The sequence below is a fragment of the Trifolium pratense genome, linkage group LG5 (genome assembly GCF_020283565.1).
Source record: "Trifolium pratense cultivar HEN17-A07 linkage group LG5, ARS_RC_1.1, whole genome shotgun sequence".
NCBI lineage: Eukaryota > Viridiplantae > Streptophyta > Magnoliopsida > Fabales > Fabaceae > Trifolium > Trifolium pratense.
In genome coordinates, this window is record NC_060063.1 from 27,808,318 (window position 1) to 27,825,018 (window position 16,701).

The 16,701-nt window shown below is 32.8% G+C and overlaps 3 protein-coding genes across 3 annotated transcripts; all 3 read right to left on the bottom strand.

The window, feature by feature from the left end:
* Positions 1–516: 516 nt before the first annotated feature.
* Positions 517–2,971, bottom strand: LOC123884902. The gene is made up of 2 exons (XM_045934130.1): positions 2,637–2,971; positions 517–1,852 (listed from the first exon to the last, which is right to left on the bottom strand). The coding sequence occupies exons 1-2, from the start codon at positions 2,657–2,659 to the stop codon at positions 1,291–1,293; spliced, it is 585 nt and encodes a 194-aa protein (XP_045790086.1). The 5' UTR covers positions 2,660–2,971; the 3' UTR covers positions 517–1,290.
* A 2,147-nt stretch (positions 2,972–5,118) lies between these two features.
* LOC123884539 lies at positions 5,119–7,292 on the bottom strand. The gene is made up of 2 exons (XM_045933652.1): positions 7,150–7,292; positions 5,119–6,632 (listed from the first exon to the last, which is right to left on the bottom strand). Exon 2 carries the CDS (start codon positions 6,592–6,594, stop codon positions 5,380–5,382), a length of 1,215 nt encoding a protein of 404 aa, XP_045789608.1. The 5' UTR covers positions 6,595–6,632; positions 7,150–7,292; the 3' UTR covers positions 5,119–5,379.
* A 3,397-nt stretch (positions 7,293–10,689) lies between these two features.
* Positions 10,690–15,034, bottom strand: LOC123885456 (E3 ubiquitin-protein ligase SINAT3-like). The gene is made up of 4 exons (XM_045934743.1): positions 14,826–15,034; positions 14,418–14,604; positions 11,621–12,007; positions 10,690–11,216 (listed from the first exon to the last, which is right to left on the bottom strand). The coding sequence occupies exons 2-4, from the start codon at positions 14,592–14,594 to the stop codon at positions 10,854–10,856; spliced, it is 927 nt and encodes a 308-aa protein (XP_045790699.1). The 5' UTR covers positions 14,595–14,604; positions 14,826–15,034; the 3' UTR covers positions 10,690–10,853.
* Positions 15,035–16,701: the final 1,667 nt, after the last annotated feature.

Here is a 16,701-nt window from a genome sequence, read left to right on the forward strand (position 1 = left end):
GAACAAATAGTCAAAGCCACCATATATGAATCATATTCTATAATCAAAACTTATTTTAACATTTCTCATGAGCAATATTGTCTACAAGTATAATTAGGTATGCCTCCAACTCTTATTGAAAATAATAAAATAAGGGATACATCAAGAATAAAAAACAAAGTGACATTTGACGATAAAATTGCAACTCATATAAAGAAAACTAAAATCTTATATGATTACACTAATAAAATAAAAAAATGATACATCCTTTCAAACTTATGAAATATTATAAGAGATCTATTACATTAAAATATAAACAAACTACGATATAAATTAATAAAAAATCTAATATTTTTAAACAACTTTTTTTTTACTCATATACTAATATTAAATATAATCATATTTTAAAATAATATATATATATATTATTTAACTATATGTGATTATAGTTATCACAATTATTATTTTTTATTTATAAAAGTATTTTAATTATATATTTTAATCAAACCCGTGCAACGCACGGGTTTACCCCTAGTTAATAATAAAAGCGAGACAAACTAAGCAAAACGGATCAAGTATTTCCATCAAAATAGAAACATAAATTCTTGTTTTTCATCTAGTATAATTATAAATAATATGCCGGGAAACTTAGCTATGTCGGACTACTTGGCAATGTTACTAGACTATTAGTATGAAGCCACACTTCAAAATTACCCACGTCAATGTCCTCAATCTTTGTCAATTGTTTGGTCTTCACATTGTAACAAAAACGTACATTTTCGATACATGTAAATGAGTTTTCTGTTTGACATCGAATGATAATATGATCGTTGATCAGCAAACGAAATCGCACACTCCAAATATTAAGCTCATGACCACATGCAGCCTCAAAATCAATACTTTCCATCTTATAATAAAGAGACCATTTTTCTGAATCAAAATATAAAATCTCGAATTGATGTGCTCTATTAATATAATCAAGCAATATGCAACAAAGGCGATTTCCCATCACTAAATATGATGATGCAACCGACGAAAAATTGTGAAGTGGATATTCTTGTAAAATAATTTCCCTGTCAACATCCATAACAATCACTCCCTTTTTTGTTATCCAATACACATCATTGCCTCCACTACAAAGTTTCTGCCAATGAAGATGGTCGTTGTTAGGGGGAGATTCTCTTCTAGCTATCTCTTTCCATGAGTTATATATTCCAATTCTTAGCACATAGCAAACATACCAGACAACACCCGAAACCTCAAGGACATTTACATGGAATAATTTGAATTTGGCCATGTGAGGAACACATGTTATAGTACAATCACAACCAAGTGGTAATATTTCCTAGAACCTGGAAAAGGAGGAATTCTAAGCCAACACTTGAGAAGGGGGTTCACAACATATGTTTGCATATAACCATCCCAAAGTAGCAATAAGCCATCACAAGTACCGATTGCATATCCCATTTTTTTAGGTGTTCCCAAATTAGTCCTTTCAAATTGGCCATTCACATCATCTTTAAATTCCAAGAAATAAGAACTACTTCTGGACATGCGATTTTCAACGTAAAGACCAAATTTAGAATGTCCGCGACATTCGAATGCTGCAGCAAAGTGGGAATTGCCGAGAGTATTAGCCCAAGATTTGCAAACATACTTTGCAGAGTTGATGAGAAAAGTAAGAGGAACCAAAGTAAATATATCAATCATTAAATCTTCAGGAAGCAACAACTTTGAAATCACTTTACAACTCTTAGTATTATTTAAATTTTTGTTCATATTCTTGTTGGCATGATCATGTGACTTAGAGTTTGAGTCACAGTAACTGCACTTCTGCATGGATTTAATTCTCTTACTTCTGCGTGTTTCCTTCCTGAATTTTTTTTAAAAATAAAAATAGGGTTTGCAGTAAATAAATTATAAGAAGTAAATAAATAAGAAAAATAGGTTTAGCATGACCCTAAACTTAAAAACCAGGTCTCAGTAATTATTGCATGGAAAATTTTCTTTCTTAAAATGCACTTCAATTTTCTTTCTTAAACCATCTTTCATAGCAGGAACATTCCTAATATACAGTATAGGACAAGGTTTCATAGGTTCATTCTTGAAAATAGTCTTAGATTAACCAAATCATATCACAGATAACCTAATCCTAAACAAAACAAAGGCCTACTTCTATAACCTACAACTATCTAATCTTTGTTCGGAAACTATCACCAAAGCATGTAATATAACAAGAGATCACAAAAGCATAATAGACATAGACATCATAATTTAAAAAATTCATAATATGCATTCATGTGAAATTCATCATTTGAATCCAAAATTCAAAATTATTTAGGCTATATTTCAAGTCAAAACAGTTCAACCAGAACACTTAACCCTAATTTCTTAATTAACCTTTACTAATATTAGAAACCACATTTGCAAAAATCACTTAATCAAAAACCAATCACAGAAAAATGTCAGCAACTAAAATCATCAACACGCAATTAGATAACAGAATGAAAATCGAAAACGAACACAAATCCTATATCAGACTTCATGATTTTCAACACAGAAAAATCTTAGCAACGATTTAATCTCAAGGAAGAACAAAATGGAGAGAGAGAGAGAGAGAGCGAGAGAGAGCGAGAGAGAGAGAGATTTTCACTTACAGTGATGAAATCTTCAGCGTCATTCAGCTCCATAGAACCGAAGAAGAAGAGAACAAAGTGGAAACGAAAATTGTGTGGTGATTCATCGTAATTCAGCTCCGGTGTAAATTCAACATGCTCTGATTTCTATCCAGCGTAATTTAGCTCCAATTTTTCTCCGACGTGATTTTGCTCTGATTCAACGATTTTGGGTCGGGCTGGTGTCTTCTCTGGTGGCCTGGAAATCGAGGGGTGTCTTTCTAATTATGGGATTAGGAAGTGGATCTCGATTAGGTGGTGTTTGTTTTTGTGTTTATTTTCGGTGTTCCGCATATATACGACGTCTTTGTTAGGTAGTTCCTTCTTGACCACCGGTCTCTATATGTCTTATGCAGAGATCTGATTAATAATATATTTGCCGTTCAAAAAAAAACTTATTAACTTGTTTTAATTGCAAGGTATTTTGTAAACAAAAAAAAATTGCAAGTTTTAATAAAAAAAAATCCAACTATTTGTAAATAAAAGATTTTCTTAGTAAAATAGCCAATTTAGCTACTTTTACCAATTTTCAACAGGGCTTACCATAAATCAATTTCTAAGTCTGTGTGCACTCACTAAGCGAGCAGAGCGAGGTCAAAATCCAATACATAACAGGTCTCATTACTTCTAATAAAAATCCGAATTTTTTTTTCTACCCCTACATTTAAGACTTTACCCCTACAAACAAACAAATATTCTCATTTTACCCCTTTCGAAAAATTAAAAAAACTGGGTTTTGAACATTTAGCCAAAGTTAAACCGTGGCTAATATGAACATTTTTCGGAACACTCCTTCTATATTTTCCGGTAACAAGTATGAACCGGAACAATTGGTAAAAAGAACGGTTAAACCGTGGCAAACACTAAAATATGGAAAACATAACAATATCGCTCTTTCACTGTCATTCTTAAGCAGCGGCGAAATGCATTCATCGCGGCTTTCGTAAGGTATTCTTCATTTCTCTAATCAATTTCATTTTCCTCTAAATTATAACACTTCGTTCTTTTGTTTTTGTTTAAAGAAGATTTGTTTGTTTATGAAAAGATGAAGAGAAAAAGGGATAAAGACGATGAGGTTGAAATCGACGAAGAAGATTCTGGAAAAGTTTCACAATTTCTCTCACTTCATCACCGTCCTCAAAACCTTGATCAAAAATCTCGAAAAGGGTTAATGAAGAATCTCAGTTGGGAAAAGGGTTAATACAGAATTAGTGAAATTCAACAAAAATGTTTTTGTTGGGTTAGTGTTAATGGGTCCAACAATTAAGGCTTTGATAACAATGGCTTCTGAATGTTCTATTAAGTTTTTTTTTTTTTTTTCCTTGTTAGATTCATTCGTAGTCCTTTAGTGGAAGAGGTTTTTTCTAATGGAATGATTCCGACCATTACTGGATTTTTGTTGTCGAATGGTTTGTGTCTTTGTGTTGCTGCTGTGGATTGTGTTTTTAAATTTTCCAGATTACAGTATTTGTCACGATTTGACTGTGGCTAACTGTTACCAGAACCCGTTTTACACCTACCGGAACACTTATGTAAAATCATTGATTCTGCAATATGTTTCGAACTGGAACACTTTTTAAAATTATTCCGGTAAATATCCATCCATAGTTTTTCCAAACCGGAACACTTTGAAAAAAGTGTTCCGGTAAAATTAACATACCGAAAAAGATAAAAACTTACCGAAACAATTTTTCAGGGGTGTGATCGATCTACCATAAAAGTTATAAAACGACAAAATAAAAAATATTAAAATATACTGAAATTTGATAAGGGTAAAATAGGTATTTTGAAAAATATGTTGAGGTAAAGTGATAATTGTTGGGGTAGAAAAAAAAAATTTCTCAAAATCCACATCGAAACGCACTAAGCAAACGATTATGAACTTGACATTCACCATGGCAGCAAGGCAGGCAAAGTCCATGAGCTTGACGATTATGCGTGTACTCGCCCGGGATGGGAAGGAGTGTTTCTCTGTCTGAAAATGCAGAAGACGACACAAAATGAAAGAGTGAAAGACAACCTAGAATCCAATGTAGTAGTGAGTAATGAAATCTTGTAGTATTATTTGATCTAATTGTCAAAATAAGAGGTATACCGCTGAGGGACTTAATTGAACTCTCATCCTAGAGTCCAATTTTTGACAGATGTTTAACATAACATGAACATTAAATATATATTCAAATAGTTGTATCGTATCACACCTGTACTCCTACTACATATTCAAACTTTATAGGTTGGCATTAGTTATGTAGCATGACAAATTTTGATTACTACTCGTCAAAAGAATTTCAAGGAATAAAGATTACAGAGGAATCATGTTCTATATATAAAACAGATTAATTTTCAGCAACGGCTTTGTGTACTTCTATTGTTAGAAATTATAGAATCATTCAAGTAACTGAATTACTGAAGTATAAATAGGATTTTTGAAATAATTGTAATAACTATAACATCAGAAAATTCAAATACTCTCATCTCAACCTCTTTCCTAGATAATATATAATTGTAAAGTTACCAGAACAGAGCTTAGAATTCATAGTTGAAAGTAAGTCATCATTCACCAGAATAAACAAAGCTAAAAAATTAGTAATAATAAAAGCTAGATTAACTAAGCAAACAAACACACATCAAGTGTTTCCAAATCAAAATAGAAACATAAATACTTGTTTTTCAGCAAAGAGAAATATAAATAATACTACTACATATATTATACCGGGAAACTTAGCTATGTTGGAGTACGTGGCAATGAAACTAAACTGTTAGTGTGAAGCCATACTTCAAAATTGCCCTCGGCAATGCCCTCAATCTTTGTCAATTGTCTGGTCTTGACATTGTAGCCAAAATGCATATATTTCTTGTTTTTGAATATATCGCTGTTATTGTGCACTGGACCTAGAGATACTCGAAAGATAATTTGATCGTTGATCCAAAAACGAAATACCACATCAATAATATCAAGCTCAAGACCACAAGCAGCAACATAATCAAAAGGACCCATCTCATGATAAAGAGACCATTTTCCTGAATCAAAATCCAAAATGTAGATTTGATAAGTTGTACTGGAAAGATCTTTAGATGCAATGCAAGAAATACGATTTCCCATCAATAAATATTTTAGTTCCGAATAATTCGGCAAATGGGGAAGTGGATATTCTTGTAAAATAACTTCTTTGTCAACATCCATCACAATCACTTCACTTTTTGTTATCCAGTAAATATCATTGCCTCCACTATAAAGTTGCTGCCAAAAAATATTCCAGCTAGGGCGAGGTGATTCTTTTCTAGCTATCTCTTCCCATGAATTATCTATTCCAATTCTTAGCACATAGAAAACAAACCAAAACGCACCCGAAAATTTAACGGAATCCATAAGGAACAACTTGAACTTGGCAGTACGAGGAACTCGTGTTATATTACATTGACAGCTAGCTACTATATATTCCAAAGACTCACGAAAAGGATAATCAGGAAAACGAGAAATTCTAAGCCAACACTTGAGAAGGGGATTCACGACAACAATTTCCCTACTACCATGTCGTTCATTCCAAAGCAGAAATATGCCATCACAAGTGCTGATTAAATGTCCCATTTCTTGAGGTGTTCCAAAATCGGTCCTTTCAAATTGGCCATTCACATCATCTTTAAATTCCAACATATATGAATTGCGTCGTGTTGTGCCGTTTTCAACGTAAAGACTAATTTTAGAACGTCTTCGACGTCCACATGCTTCAACAAAATGGGAACTGCCGATGGTATCAGCCCAAGGTTTGCATACATACCTTGCAGAGTCAATGAGGCAATTGAGAGGAACCAAAGTAAATATATAAATCATCAAGTCTTCAGGAAGCAACAACTTTGAAATCACTTTACAACTCTCATCGGTATGCTCATGTGACTTAGTGTCTGAATGAGAGCAACTCTGGCTTCTACGTCTATCCATTGTTAATTAATTACTCTTTCAGTTCCAAAATAAATGACCTATACGATCATTTCACTCATATTAGAAAGAATGCATAAATCAAATAGAATAATATTTTTACTAAAATAACCTTACTAAATATCAGTAACCTTGCTAAAAATCTGTGTAAATTAAGAGTAATGTACATAAGTCCCATGAACTTAGCTCAATCAGCATGCATTATATATGCAGGGGGTTAGGGTTCGAACTCTAGTCATTCTACAAGGTGGTTGAAATTTCTAACCACGAGGCTATTTGACAAAAAAAAAAACCGGACCTGAGGTCCAACTGGTGTAACCCCGGGACTAGTTTTCCAAGGATATGCACCAGACCCCCGGTTCTCCAAGGTTGTCCGCACCGATTGAACTGGCCGGTCAAATTTTTAAACATTCATTTTACCTAGTTTTTCATGTTATGAATTCCTAAACAAAATAATTATAAGAAGTAAAAAGGGATTTCAAATACAGTTTCAGATTAATGTTACAACTACTTAATAAAAATTGAGAATAGTGTATATTAGAGGAAGAATAATAATACCTAAAGAAGAAGAAGAAATAGAAGCCTCGGTAAAGGGCTGCAAGAATCTCAACCGCTAGATGCCGTCTCAGTTGAGTCTCTCTCCAGTCACGAATTCACAATCTCATTTGTACCGTTTCATCTTTCTCTTCGGTGATTTTCTCATTCTCGTATTTATTTACCGCTTCTAGGCCCATTTGTTTTTTCTTTCTTTCTAACTTTTGGCCCAAGCCCATTATATTTATTTTTTTCTTTACAGTATTTTTTTTTAACTGTAGAGATTTGACATATCAAACTTTTTTTTTTTTACTCAAAAACAAAAAATATTCATTCATTCATTCAAATTTATAGGAAATACATCAATCAAAATCATTACATATTCAATTTTGCTAAAAACTGCAAACAGACTCACATCATCCGAGTTAATAGCATAAAACGACGACCTAATGTCTATGACACAGCCTACGATTGATATGACAAACTTCAAATGTCCGGAATAATCATATATCCGAATCTGCAACGTTGATAATGCTAAAGTCATTGAATCTGCACTGAATTGAGATCGAAATAAAACTGCAAATCTGAACAAAAAACATTTTACCAAGACGGGACAAACACCGTACTAAGACGGGAAATCAAAACAAAGACTCCGCACTAAGAAGAGATTAAAACAACACCAGGTGAAAAAATAAAAAAGAAAGAAAACTGGAATAAAACCTAAAAAGCATGTGGATGCCACTTATCAAATAAAAAGAAATAAAAAACAATCAAGAGAGGTGATTTCAGATAAAAATTGATCCTAAACCAGCACTCTCTAATCGATAAACCAAAAAACATCAAAGAAAGAAGTGTAGAAAATTTGCCCAGCAACGGCAGAGAGAGGAGAGAAAGAATTAGGTCAAAAGGACTCAAGCATATCAAACATTGTTTTAAACCCATCTATATGTTGATCTCTTCAGTAGGGCTTTCGTTTACCAAAATAGCTAGATTGCCACCAAAAACATAGGCTTTAATCCAACTACGCTGCTTGGATCCAAAGTCATGTCTCTACATTGTAATCAAGGAAACTCCAGCTCACTGAATCATATGTCTTTTTGAAGTTCACTTTAAAGATAAAACACTCTCCCTCCGTCCTTCTAGCTAAGTCAATACATTCATACACTCACCACTCCGTCAACCAGTTGTTGTCTTTAATAAAAGCTAACTGTTTTGTCGAAATCAACTTAGGCATAACTCTTGTCAATCTAGTTGCTAAGAATTTGGAGACAATCTTATACAAGGACTCAACAAGGTAGATAGGCCTAAAGTCTCCAATCTTCCTAGATTCATCAATCTTAGGAATAATAACAAGAGTGAAAAAGTAATAAGAGAAATTTCACGATAAATCAGCTGTTACAAAGAGCTCTTAGGACACATGTTACCATGACCCTAAAACATAATATCCACTTCATCTCTTAAAATATCCCATAATCTCTTGAAAAAAGCGACATTAAAGTCATCTAGACCCAAACTTTTATTGCCATCTGAGCTAACCACCACCTCCTTAGACCATGTACAATGGTTATGGTTATAAAACTTCAATACCACTTTTTCACTTCCAAACACTCCACATCATTTTTTCTTTCTTCCACCTAATCATTTAACATTCATTCAATTTTCTCCAATGGTTTTTTCATTCAACACTCTACCCCGCCATTTTTATTTCATATTCTTATTTAAATTTATATTTTTATGATTACGTAAAATTACAATTATCGATTAAAATTAAATTAAAATAATAAACACTTAACAATTTATTTTTTAGTTTATTTTAATAAAAACAAAATTTATTTAAATAATTTATACGATACAAATCATTTTAACTTAATTTAAAATACAACACACAAGTAACGTAATTAGTACGATACAAATAATTTGAAATGCAATACAACACACAAGCAAGATAATTAGTACTAGCGGCCTCAAAATAATTTGCTAAAACGTCATTCTCCGACCAACCGCTTGCTTGCAAACGCCTTGTGGCCTCATAAGCGCCAATCCATTTACCCAATATTTTGTTCATATAATTAAAACGATTTCGGCATGCAGCTCCATCACGCGGAGAATCGAATGAGCAATGGTCATTACAATAGTCAGCAATTTTACCCCAATATGTATCACCTTTCTGGTTTCTCCCGACAACACTGTTTGTTCCAAATTTAATCCACCCACTAATTAGCACCAAATTTTGATCAGTGTTCCATGCTGGTTGATGGTTTTTCTTGCTCTTAGGAGTTGAATCATCTGAATTTGGAGTGACTTCATTAGCATTAGTTATTTGAGTTGAAAATTCGGGAAAGTTAGGTGTACCACCACTCGGAAAATTTTCATTCACCATTGGCATATAACCATTAAACGGGAGTGTTTGAGATGGATTTCTCAGCATAGATCCATAATATGGTTGAAAGTTTGGAACAAAGGATGATTGGTTGAAATTTGGTGCTAAACCAAAATTAGGTATGTTTTGAGAATGTTGGTTGAAAAATTGATTTGGATTTTGATAATTGTTGGGATGATTAGAAGAATTTTGGGTGTTGTTGAAGTGATTATTGAGATCCATTTCACTAAAAAAAAAGACTAATACTTCAAGATTAACACTAATAGGAAGATAATAATAAGATTATTATAGTGAAAAAATCTGGTTTTTTTCTTTCTTCTGTGTCCAAATCAAATGAACCAAGTCTCTATTTATAGACAAAAAAAAATCATGAATTTTGGTAAAAGAATAAAAAATTATTTTGCGATGAAATAATTAAGTTCAAAGTATTAATGTGATAAGAATCCGCCCAGCCAATCAGATGTTCACACGTGACCCTATCTTCTTCTCTCTCCGCGTGAAATTTTTCCCCACTCTCCCTTTCGCGCGTGCATCTCACACCTGTTTTGGCCAAATAAAATGCAGCCGCGTGTCCTCTGCGTCAGGTTCAACATGTGTTGAAAATTTTCAACTCTTCCCTCCTCCACATCATCTTCAACACACTTCCTCCAATCATTCAACACATTAAACACCCATTCAACACTACTTTAAACACCCCATTGCACATGGTCTTATGATGTTGCATCATCATTGAGACAGCTATTTAACCCTGGATGCAAGTGTGTAACACAGTGAACCTCGTAAAACTTTTCACTAAAATATTCAGAAAACAATGTAGAAACACAACATGTGTCAACATTTAAAGAAACTAAAAAACATATTATTTCCATATGGTTGGGAGGAAAAAAATGACAAGGCAAGTTATTGTTTATGTAACTCATGGAATCAGATTGAAAAAAAATAGTATGTAATCATATTAGCTTTAGTAACTGATCTCGATCATGGTGTGCAAATGTATTTGAGTGTTGTAAATTTCAGAGTACCAGAGTTCGATTCATAATGATTAATGAATCGTTGAAAAAGTATGTAGACAAATTTAAGCCACAAAGAAAAAAGCAATTAGCAATGCAAAATTTAAACACATTTATGAGAATAAAAAAGAAAATGTGATACACTTGGGAACAAAGATTTGACAAGTATCTTGGTTAGAAAAAGGAAAGAAACTTGTTATTTATAAGTTGAAAGTTGAAACCAACATCACCATTTTCAGCAGGTGTAATGTAATTAACTTTCCAAGATTATCAACAGCTTGCAAGATCATCAATTACCCCTACATAACTTATATATGGAGGGAAACAATGCAAACAATCTAGCTACACAAGTTCGGTATGCAAACTCCACCTTCAGGGTTTTGCTGTTCTTTCCATATCCTTCCTGTTACTCGTAATTTCAGCTCTTTCCTATCTCCACCGGAGAAGAAAAGCGCCATGTTTCGGTATATAATGAGGCCATCATGACTGTCTCTAACTTTCTTGTGGCTATCTCTAATGCTCCTTGGACTTCCCTCGTAGATTAGTTTGCGTCCGCTTCCTCCTACCTCAAGACTATAGCTGTAGCTCCTGGCGTCTCTTTCATCACCCATGAAACGGAGGAATGCCATGTAAACTGGAGCCATTCCAAGTTGAAAGGCTTCGAAATGCAGACAAAAATATTGTCCAAAACAGTGGAAGACCTAACAGAAACGATAAAACAGTATGGCATATCAGTTTGGATGAGGATGAGAAACAATAAGTGTAAGTTGTTGATATGTGGCTGTGTACATAACCATTTGGATAAACAACTTAATTAAGTGCTTATCATATAAGTATTTATATATAAGCTATTTCTATAACAAAAGATAAAGTCAAACTATTTTCATATAAGCTATAACATATTTTCATAAGTTATCCTGAAGAGCTTCTTGAAATAAGTTGAAAACGTCTTATGGACATGTCAAAAGTTGTTTTCATAAGTTCTCCCAAACAGTCTCACAAGTGCTTGTTGCAGTAGATAATCTCAAAAAAACAGTTCAAACCAGCCCCAAAATCAAAGAAACTCGGCTACAAATGCAAGGTAATGAAATATGATTATACTTACCGTTAACATCCATGTAGCATTTTCAACTTCCATGGGATTTGACTTGACATAACGGTGATTAAAAGTGCATCCAGAATGCATATCAACTCTGTGGTCGTCCCTTAAATGGGCAACAAGCTGTGAAATATCGCCGAGAACAGAACAGTCTGACCCAGCATAAGGGCAGTTGTAAGGTCTGAAGTTACAAATAGATTCATGTTTGAGTTTGCTGTAATAGGGAAATATCTCTGGACACCCAATAGAGGTGTATCTGCAAGGAAGTTCAAGTGATTCTGCTATCTTCTCCAATGCTAAACACCGAATATCGCCGAGTTCTTGTCTGCAAGTTGGGCACCTGTTGTGCACCCTTGTCTTACAAGTTGAACATAGGGTATGTCCATTGTGACACTACAAAAACAAAAGTCAATTTTTAAGAAATTGTCAATAGCTAACTTAACACAGCTAACAAAATTTATCTATGTATTCCTGCAAGGAAAATAATCAGCTAAACTTAATAGTGCTATAATAAACTTATGCATAAGCTGAATCCTGAAATTAAAGAAATAATCAGATTTAGGCCTTGTTTCGATAAACACCTTAATTAATAAGTGCTTGTGCAAAAGCTATTTCAATAACAAAAGATAAAATGAAGTCAAATTGTTTTCATATAAGCTATTTTCATAAGCAATCAAGAAGAGCTTATGGAAATAAGCTAAAACAAGCTTATGATTATGTCATAAGCTATTTACGTAAGCTCTTCCAACAGGCCCACAAGTGCTCGTGCTAGTAGATAAACTTAAATAAGTCAATCCAAACAGACCCTCAAGAGAAATCGGCTATATACAAATACGTAAACTATGTAAGATCCCTGATGAGTGGATAGATTTCATGTGTTAGATTCTCAAATCAGGTAACACAATACTGTTATTTTTTTTCCATTCGAGATAACGCTTTTCATTGGAAATTAGTAAAATGAAGATAGTTTTCGGGGGTCAACTCAAATTCTGTGGCCAAGAGTAAGACAAAGTTTCAATATAGGCTACAACTCCAAAGAAAAAGATCAACAAGAATCCAACAACTCTGAACAACTCATCTTACTTGGATATATATATATATATATATATGGCAACTTGTGGCATTTTCTATACATAATTTGTAGAAATTATAACTCACTCAAACTATGTGATTAAATTTCCTAGTAATATATGTCAGGTTTTATGGCCTATTCAATAGAATATCAACAAATTTATCCTTAGCCATAACTTAGAAACCTTGAATGCAATATGCATTGCAGAAAAAAAATGTTCAAGCTTTTTTGACATCCTAATCAACTAAACAACACTATTTAGAATGACATGGTATTGGTTCCTCTCGCAATCATGTTTTGAAAGGCTATTACCAAACAGTTCTTCATTGAGCTTAAGACAATAATACTCATAGGAAAGTTCATTAATTATATAGTCTTATAACCTATGAAGCACAGGCACGAACATGGACACTGACACGTCGACACCGATAATTATTTGAGAAAATGACATAATTCAGTGTAATCATAAGCGTCGGTATCTGACACAGATGCGTGTCCGACACTGAGAGATGCCTAATCAAGGTTTCCAATACTCATAGGGAAAAGTTCATTAATTATATACTCTTATAACTAATGTGTGCAAGTTTTTATCCTACTTTTCCACAAAAGTATTTGAACAAAAAACATCACCTAAATATTTATGTCTTCTGTTGAGATAAGTGTGACAGTCACACCATACCTTTCTCCAACCACATAGCCACAAAGAGGATGGGACAATAACTATATTGTTTATCCATTAAAAGGCACTTAATTTTTATCATCCAAAAGATCCAAATATCACCACACTCTAGGTAGCTAAAGTCATAGTGTATATCGTTTTTCACACCCTTCCGAAATTACCAATAAAAGCAGACATAAAAAATGTGAAAAACACCATAAAACAGTCATTTAATCTGTTGCTTTGTAATCATGGTATACATGAGAAAGGGTTGATATAAAATAGGGTCCCGTTTGGATAAACGGTTTAATTAAAACTTATAGCTTAAGCGTTTATCATATAAGTGCTTATGTCTAAACAACTATTTCTGTAACAAAAGATGACATAAGTCAAACTATATTCATATAAGCTATAATTTGTTTTCATAAGCTATCCATAGAGCTTTTTGTAAAAAGGTAAAACTTATCATAGCTTATGGAAATGTCATAAGCTCTCCTAAACAGTCTCACAATGATTTTGTCAGAAGATAAGTTCGAATAAGTCAATCCAAACAGACTCTAAGCTCCAGACATCAAATTCAACTTAATAGACGAATTATTCACACATGTGAGTGCCAATATAAAAGCAACTCATGATTCACCCCTAATAATATAACTTTACCTTAAATATACAAGGTCCAAAAATAAAAAGGAACTCATGAGTCAACAACTTGTGACAAAACATAACCAAAATTGGTTCGAACCCTGACTTGGCCCTGCAGCACTGTTAAAACTCTTAGGAAGAGTTTGCCGCCCATTTGGGTCTCATAAGGCTCAAGAGATTAATCTGTGCAGCTGCATGCAGAGGATACCTAGTTTACACCCACAAAAATAAAATAACCCAAATCGTCCAAACTAGAATTCAACCAAAAAACAAGATCCACATAGCAAAATCCAACCCAAAAAAAACTAAACACAATTCACACACTTTCCACTAAAATCATACCTTAAAAAAGCAAAAAAAACACCAAGATCAGAATTTGTTGATGTAATCCAATTCAAACTCATGAAACAAAAAAGAACAAAAAATCAAACCTGATGAATTGGAGGGTACATTGAATTTGTACAAACAGGACATTCAAGAAGCTCATGAACACTAGTAGAAGTAGGTGTACTATTGCTATGTTGTTTAGAGGTTGAAGATGAAAATTGATGTGGATGCAAATCTTCATCCATCATGATCATAGAAGACACAGTACTATCTGATTCCATTTTTTTTCACCTAAAAAACAGAAACATAAACAAAAAACCAAAATCAAACAAAATCAAAATTTAGCTACTATTCAATCATGGGTTTTTGATTCATTTCAATCATATATGTTGGATTGATGAACTTTTGTGAGTAATTTGAAGATGAAAGAGGAAAAAGAGAAGATTTTTAACTTGGTTGATCAGAAAAACCAAACCCCAAATAAGAATCTAGGATGTTTTGTTTTTTTGTACCTTATTGTTCACAAGAACTATTGAGCTTTTGATTAAAATCTAACGGCTGTCTGAGCTTGACCAAAAACCAGAGAGAGAGAGAGGAGAAGAAAAAGAAGAAGTGAAAGGGGGAAGATTCTGATTCAGATAGAATGAATGAAGAATGAAAAAACTGAGAAAAAGTTTGAGTGTTATACGCTCAGCTGTTCTGTGGGTCAGGTTTACAAGAAAATGTTTGAAAAAGTTTTAGAGAGTACATTTGTCGATTATAATTTTGTCAATTACTTTTTTTTTTCTTCGATAAAACTAATTAATGTTATATATTTGAAAAACTATTCTAAAAAGACTCTTAAAAGGAAGAAGAGAGTAATTAAAATGAGGGTATATTAAAAAGATAAAATGCAAAAATACATTTTGTTAATTTGGTGTTACTATTCTAAAAAGATTCTTAAAAAGAAGAAGAGAGTAATTAATAACATCAAAATAAAACTTCAAACTAGTATCATGTTTCTAGTTAATATATATATATATATATATATATATATATATCAACTTTCTAGTTACTTTAAATGTTAATCACAATTTTATGTCTTCGACGTTTATAAGGTGTATGTTCTTGAATTGTAAGGGTTGAGTACCCTTTATATTTCTTATAATTCAATTTTTTTGGTTATAAAAAAAACAATTTTATTAGAATAATGTAATGTCGTTGACTCTCAAGAGTTTGAATTAAATGAGAAAAATTTGTGCTTAAAAATAGACCTATATTTTTGTATTTAAATTTAAGAATATTTTTTGTAGTAATTTTTTCAAATTTTTTTCTTAGCAATAATAAAATCATTACAATTCTTTTTTGCATATATGCAAATTTTATGAACTTTATTGATGTGATTTGCTATTTAAATTCACTTTCTATATTAAGATTAACTCCTAACTTTCATAAGTACCGGTGTTGACATAAAGAATTTAATCTACAAAGATTGGTTGTTCCATCTATCTCTCATACTCTCTAGGAAGACAACAATTGTGCTGATTTTTTTGGCTAAATTAAGCGCTTCTAATGACAAACTTCTTATCCATATTAATACTACTTCGAACATCAAGGATCTTCTCTTTGCAGACTCTTATGAAACTGGTTCTGTAGGATTTAGACTTTATTTTTTCTTCTTTTTCTTTTGTAAGAAAAAAAAAGTACAAATTTTAGTAGAGACGTGAACAATTTGAGGCTGAAGTAGCAAAGTTTTTCACAAGGAAGGGGGGGTTTGAATTGTGAACCTTTTTAAAATTAAACTTAAGTCACAAAATAAATGGTTAGTAATAAAATTAATTTTGTGCTCAGTGAGATCGTTCTAAGAATGATCTGTGCTGTGTAAAAACAGATGCAGAAAATAAAAGTTTAAGGGAAAGAAGATAAACACAAAGAGTTATCCTGGTTCACCCCTAATCTTTGGGTTACGTCCAGTCCCCACCACCTGTGAGTTTGTCCACTAGAATCACTTAAATGTTACAGATCCAAGACTTACACATTCACCTTGATCTTGACCTAAGATCAACAACTTACCAAAGCTCCTAGAGCTTTGAACTTTCCTAGTCAACTTGACCAATCAACACTCAATCAATAGTCACGTATTGACTTGAGCAATTACAATATAGATGATTTGTTTCTAAGCTTAATTTCAGACTCACTATAAAAGAGAAGCTTAGATGAAAGCACTCTAAAGAGATTGGTACTCAGATTATGATACAAAAGAGTGACTTAAAAAGGACTTTGAGCTAAAGAGATTGAATGAGATTTATATCACTTGAATTGCTTGAAAACTCTTGCTCTTTCCCTTGGACTTGATTGCCTTTTATAGATGCTTGCTTGAGGTTGAAGCTTGGCCTTCAAGTATATCAG